The sequence below is a fragment of the Rhinopithecus bieti genome, unplaced genomic scaffold (genome assembly GCF_001698545.2).
Source record: "Rhinopithecus bieti isolate Rb0 unplaced genomic scaffold, ASM169854v2 scaffold_69794, whole genome shotgun sequence".
Lineage (NCBI taxonomy): Eukaryota > Metazoa > Chordata > Mammalia > Primates > Cercopithecidae > Rhinopithecus > Rhinopithecus bieti.
This window is the reverse complement of record NW_016826017.1, coordinates 105527-112330: the sequence shown is the minus strand read 5'-3', so window position 1 is coordinate 112330 and position 6804 is coordinate 105527. Positions and strand designations below refer to the sequence as shown.

Here is a 6804-nt window from a genome sequence, read left to right as displayed (position 1 = left end):
TCAAAAGAAGACATTCATACAGCCAACAGACACATGAAAAAATGCTCATCATCACTCGCCATCAGAGAAATGCAAATCAAAACCACAATGAGATACCATCTCACACCAGTTAGAATGGCAATCATTAAAAAATCAGGAAACAACAGTTGCTGGAGAGGATGTGGAGAAATAGGAACACTTTTACACTATTGGTGGGACTGTGAGGTAGTTCAACCACTGTGGAAAACAGTGTGGCGATTCCTCAAGGATCTAGTACTAGAAATATCATTCGACCCAGGCATCCCATTACTGGGGATATACCCAAAGGATTATAAGTCATGCTGCTATAAAGACACATGCACACGTATGTTTATTGTGGCACTATTCACAATAGCAAAGACTTGAAATCAACCCAAATGTCCATCAGTGACAGACTGGATTAAGAAAATGTGTCACATATACACCATGGAATACTATGCAGCCATAAAAAAGGATGAGTTCGTGTCCTTTGTAGGGACATGGATGCAGCTGGAAAGCATCATTCTCAGCAAACTATCACAAGAACAGAAAACCAAATACCACATGTTCTCACTCATAGGTGGGAACTGAACAATGAGATCACTTGAACACAGGAAGGGGAACATCACACACTGGGTCCTATTGTGGGGAGTGGGGAGGGGGCAGGGATAGCATTAGCAGATTTACCTAATGTAAATGACGAGTTGATGGGTGCAGCACACCAACATGGCACGTGTATACATACGTAACAAACCTGCACGTTGTGCACATGTACCCTAGAACTTAAAGTATAATAAAAAATAAAATAAAATAAAAGAAATATACAGTTGGCAAATAAGCATAAAAAACATGCCAAGCATCAGATATCATCTGAACAATCCAAATTAAAGCAAGAATGAGATATTACTATGCATCTATTAGGGTTGCCAAAATCCAGAACACTGACACCAAATGTTGTCAAGAATGTGGAGCAACAGGAACACTCATTTAATGCTGGTGGAAAGCAAAATGTTACAACCACTTTGGAAGATGGTTGTTTTTTACAAAGTGAAGTAAACCTTTACCATATAGTCTATCTGTCATATTCCTTGATATTTACTCAAAAAAGTTAAAAACTATATCCACACACAAACCTGCACGTGGATAGTTATAGCAGCTTTTTTCGTAGTTGCAAATACTTGGAAGCAATCAAGATGTCTTTGAGAAGGTTAATAGATAAACTACTGTACATCCAGACAGGACTAAAAAGAAATGAGCTATGAATCAATGTAAAGACATGGAGGAAACATAAGTGCATATTAATAAGAAAAATAACCCAATCAGCAAAAGCTACAAATTGTATGATTCCAACTATATGATATTCGGGAAAAGGCAAAACCATGGATACAGTAATATGATCACTGGTTCACAAGGGTTGAGGTGAGGGAGTTGTAAATAGGTAGAGCACATAGGATTTTTAGGTCAGTGAAACTACTTTATACAATACAATAATGGTGGATACATGTCATTATAAATTTGCCAAACCCATAGAACGTAAAACCCTCAAGTGAATCCTAATATAATTATGGACTCTGTATGATAAATAGGTGTTAATTTAGATTCATCAGTTGTGACAAATTTACCACTCTGATCATGGGATGTTGAAAGTCGGGGAGACCATGCATGTGTGAGGGCTGGAGGCATATGGTAAATATCTGTACTTCCTGCTCAATTTTTCTGTGGATCTGAAGCTTCTCTAAAATTGCATATTTTTAACTGGTAGCTAACAGAAGTCAACAGAATATATAAAAAACATATACACCATAACCAAGTAGAATTTATTCCTGGAAAGCAAAGATAGTTCAATATATAAAAATCAATCAGCGTAATGCATCAAATTAACAGAATTAAAAGGAAATAAGCACACAATCATGTGAATTGATGCAGAAAAATATTTGACAAAATTTAACAGCCTTCAAGATGAAAACCCTCGACAAACTAGGAATCAAACACCCTCAATGATAAAAGGCTAAAAGCTTTCCTTGCAGGACATGGAAAAGGGCAAGTATGCCCTCTTTTCCAGTTGTGCTTAACATGGTACTAAAAGTCCTTGCCAGAGCAATTAAAAAAGAAAAAAGAAACAAAAGATCTCGAAATAGAAAAGGAAGAAGTAAAATGATCTCTGTTTGCAAATAATATGATATTTAGTAAGCCCTAAATATTGCAAACACACATACACACACACACCAGTACATACACAAATGCCTTGACACACACACTCAACATTAGAACTAATAAAAGGATGCAGCAAAGTTGCAAGATGTAAAATGCACACTCAAAAATCACTTGCACTTTTGTCCACTAACAATAAAATCTGAAAAGAAAATTCAGGAAAAATGTCCATTTTCAATAGTCTCAAAAACTGTAAAACACAGAAATGCACTTAACAAAGGAGGCAAATTACTTGTGCTCTAGAAACTACAAAACGCTGCTGAAGTAATTTAAAGAAGATACAAATAGATGAAAATATATACTGTAATATTGGAGTGAAAGTGTTAATAATCTTAAGATGTCAATGCTACCCAAAGGGATCTACAGAGTCAAAGCAAGACTTATGAAAATCCCAAAGATGTTTTTTGCAGAAATATCAAAATCCATGCTAAAATTTACTTGGAAACACAAGAGACAGCAAATGGCCAAAACTATCTTGAGAAATAAGAACAAAGTTAGAGGACACACATTTGTTGATTTCAAAACTTACCACAAAGCGATGGTAATCAAAAAAAAATGTGCTGCTAACATAAAGACACACATGAGCCAACAGAACAGAACAGACAGCACAGAAATAAATCCTTGAATGTACGGTCAATTGATTGTCAACAAGGATGCCCAGACTATTCAATGAGGAATAATTAGTCTTTTCCATAAATGGTGCTGGGAAAACTGATCTCCATATGCTAAAGAATAAAGTTGGACCCTTTAGACAATATGCAAAAATTAACTCAAGGGGATCAAATACCTAAACTTAAGGGGTACGACAATAACACTCTTAGAAGGAACATTTGAGAAATGCTTCATGATGTTAGATTTGGCAGTGATTTTCAAGATATGACACCAAAATTACAGGCAACAAAAGAAAAAGTAGGTAAAGTGGACTTCATCAAAATTAAAAGCTTTGTGCCTTACAGGACATTATTAAAACAGTGAAAAAGGAACTCACAGGAAGAAATAAAATATTTGCAATGCAAATATCTGATAAGAGATTGGTATCCAGAGTATGTAAAGAACTTTTACAACTCAGTAACAACAGAAAACAAACAAACAAATTAAAAACCAGGAAAGGACTTGAATAGAGGTTTCTCCAAAGAAGATATAAGCACGTAAGACATTCAATATCACTAATCATAAATGCAAATGAAAGTCACAGTGAAATACCCTTCATAACATTTAAGATGGCTACTATATAAACAAAAGCAAGAAAACAGAAAGTAACAAGTGTTGAGGAGGACATGGAGCAATTGGAAACTTTGTGCACTGTTCATGGAAATATAAAACGGTGTAGCTGCTGTGGAAAACATGAAGTTCCTGAAAAATTAAAAATATAATTACTATATTATCCAGCAATTCCACTTCTGGGTATATACCCAAAGGAATTAAAAGCAGGGTCTTGAAGATATATTTGTACATCCATGTTCAAAGCAGCATTATGCACAATACTAAAACATGATAACAGCACAGGAGTTTATCAAAAGAAAAATGGAAAAGCCAAACATGGTATACACATACAGTGGAATATTATTCAGCCTACTCTTTCTGAAAAAAAAGGAAATTATGACACATGCTACAACATGGATGAAACTTGAGTATATTATGCTCATTGAAATAAGCGATTCAGGACAGGACAAATATTGTGTAATTGCACTTACATGAGGTATCTAATGTAGTCAAGTTAACGGAGATAGAAAATAGAAGAGGGGTTGTCAAGGACTAGGGAAAGGGGAAAATGGGAAGTTAATGTTTCATAAATACAGAGTTTCAGTTGGGGAAGATGAAAAAGTTCTGGTGATGGATGGCTAATGTTTGTACAACCATGTGATTTTACTTATTGCCACAAAACTATACAATTAAAAATGATTAAAATGTTAAATTCTATGTCATATATGTTTTACAATAAAAAATAAAAAAATCAGTGGTTAGTAACAGTACTCTAATGTGTTTGATGAGAATATTTTCAAATATTTCTGAAGTTTTCACTTAAATACCAGTAGGATCAAAATTCAAAATCCTATTGTTAGAGATAAGGTTAATGTGCTTCACTCAATGTTATTCAGTGAAACAGAAAATTTAGATGTCAGGAAGCCCACAATCATGTACTAATAGAAGTGTTATTGCCCAGTTATTAAATATTAAAATCTTTCAATGCTCTATTCAAATTTCTCTTCATTTGTACTCCCTAGACTGACATGAAGAAATTTCTTTTACATCTAGAGTGTCAATTATGATTTATATGTAGATGACTCACAAATTTATGTCTTCACTTGTCTCCCTGTGAGCATTTATTTCATGTCTCAAAGCCACCTGAAACCGGATTTGTCCAAGACTAAATTCATGACCAGCAACTCCATATTTTATCTCCTATTCATCCAATTGAGTTAGCCATAAAGCCAGGAACTTCACTCCTCTTTAGATCCTATATTCTATTATGAGCTCCCACACCACCAGGTACTTTTTGGTACCATTTATCTCAGCACTTTCACATACATTTCTGTATTTGATTAATGTCTGTCTCTTAAACTAGACTGCACATTCCAGGTGGAGAAATACTTTATTTTTGCTTATAATCAGATTCTTAAAATACAGAACAGTGTCTAGTATATAAGTGTTTAATAAATATTCATTGGATCAATAAAACTTTAAGCTTTGTACTCATAACCAGGAAATGGTGTGATATGAAAAAACTTAAAAATGTAATTTCTCCCCGTCCCATCTATATGAAGATGAGGGTTGTTTACCTAGCAGAGTTACTGGGTTGCAGTTGGACACTCACCTTGAGATTACTGTGGGTATTATTTTTAGTTCCGGGTCTTTAGGTCAGTGTCATAGTCCACATTTAACTGAATTTCCTGAACATTTGTAACTTCTCTAGTGCAATGATTCCTGTATGTGTTACCTCCCATTAATACAACTCCAACTACAATGTTCAGTACCTTGGTAGGAGAATGTAAAATACTTGATGCTCACAAATCAGAGTGGAGGTGGAGATCATGTGGATAATGTGGATAATGACGAGAATGGGGGAGTTATCTTAGAGCTCAAACTCCATGGATTCAAGTCCTGCTTTTGCTATTAGTTTCAAATGAATTTAACACCTGAATCTGTTTCCACATTTGCAAAAATAGACACAGTAGTAAAAATACCTTGGCTCTGGAGAACCAAACACCATATGTTTTCACTTATAAGTGGGAGCTGGTGAGAGCTAAACGATGAGAACACATGACACATAGTAAGGGGTAACAAAACGCACTGTGGCCTGCGAGGTGGGGCAGGATCGGTGTGGAGGAAGAGCATCAGGAAGAACAGCTAATGGGTGTTGGGCTAATACGTGCTGGGCTTAATTAATACCTGGGTGATAGATTGATCTGTGCAGCAGGCCACCATGGCACACATTTACATATATAACAGACCTGCACATCCTGCAGATGTATCCTTGAACTTAAAAGTTGATAAAAAATAAAAGAAAAATAAATATCATAGTATAAACTTGAAATTAAAAAAAATAATTTTAGCACAAATTTGTTGTGAGGTTTATAAGTGAAAATGTCCCCCAAATTATTTCTTAAACTGTAAAGTGATACACATGTACATAATTATTCCAATGTGACTAGGGTTGCAGTAAATGCTAAAATAACAAGGTAGGTGTGGAGGAGGTAGTTTCTGGCAAAGACAATTTGTGGGTAACTGCTTTTACAGTGCATTTTGTCTTGTTTTGAAGTGAATAAAGGAGTGGTTGTAGCAAAGACATATTTTTTAAAAAGTAGGAGCACTTTAAATATTCTATTTAACCAATCCCTTTAGAGCCTGTCCTTGTACTACTTTTCAGCTTCCCAGAAATCCCAGACTTCCTCACTGTCTTTCACTCTCCTCTCTAAGGACTTGACACTAACCAGGTGAGCCGCACGGTTTCCTGCAGGGCCGGTTTTTACGTCATCTTATTGTGACGCAGCACTGCCACGTGTGTGCCGAACTGTGAGGTCTCGCGCCCTCAGCAGTACATAAAGCGGGACAACACAGAGCATCCCAGTTGCACCAGGCATCCTGGCCCGAAGTTTTCCAACTCCGGGTGGCTAGAGGCCCACTGCTTTCCAACTATCAGCTGAGTGGGTCAGTCCCGAGAAGGGAGAAGAGGCTGAAAAGGAACCATGAACGTCTATTTACTCCTAGCGAGCGGCATTCTGTGTGCCTTGATGACTGTCTTCTGGAAATATCGCCGCTTTCAGGTAATGGCAAATGTAAGGGAGATTTGAATTAGTTGAAGCTAGATGAGTATGTGGACTTCGGAGTGTATATGTAAGACAGTAAAATATAGTAAAATGAGAGGTAAGGGGAGATCACCTCATCCCTCTTTTTTTTTCTTTTATTATTATTATTATTTATTATTATATTTTAAGTTCTAGGGTACATGTGCACAACGTGCAGGTTTGTTACATATATATACATGTGCCATGTTGGTGTGCTGTACCCATTAACTCATCATTTACATTAGGTATATCTCCTAATGCTATCCCTTCCCCTACCCCCTCCCCACAATAGGACCTGGTGTGTGATGAT

At 36.2% G+C, this 6804-nt stretch overlaps 1 protein-coding gene across 1 annotated transcript in view; it reads left to right on the top strand.

Annotated features, from left to right (window-relative positions):
• The first annotated feature begins 6171 nt into the window (after positions 1-6171).
• The window catches only part of LOC108522819 (kita-kyushu lung cancer antigen 1 homolog), a 3201-nt gene continuing 2568 nt past the window's right edge, over positions 6172-6804 (top strand). The window contains exon 1 of the mRNA XM_017863260.1: positions 6172-6473. Coding sequence (XP_017718749.1) covers positions 6396-6473 — 78 coding nt within the window. The 5' untranslated portion in view covers positions 6172-6395. The remainder of the gene's footprint in view (positions 6474-6804) is intronic.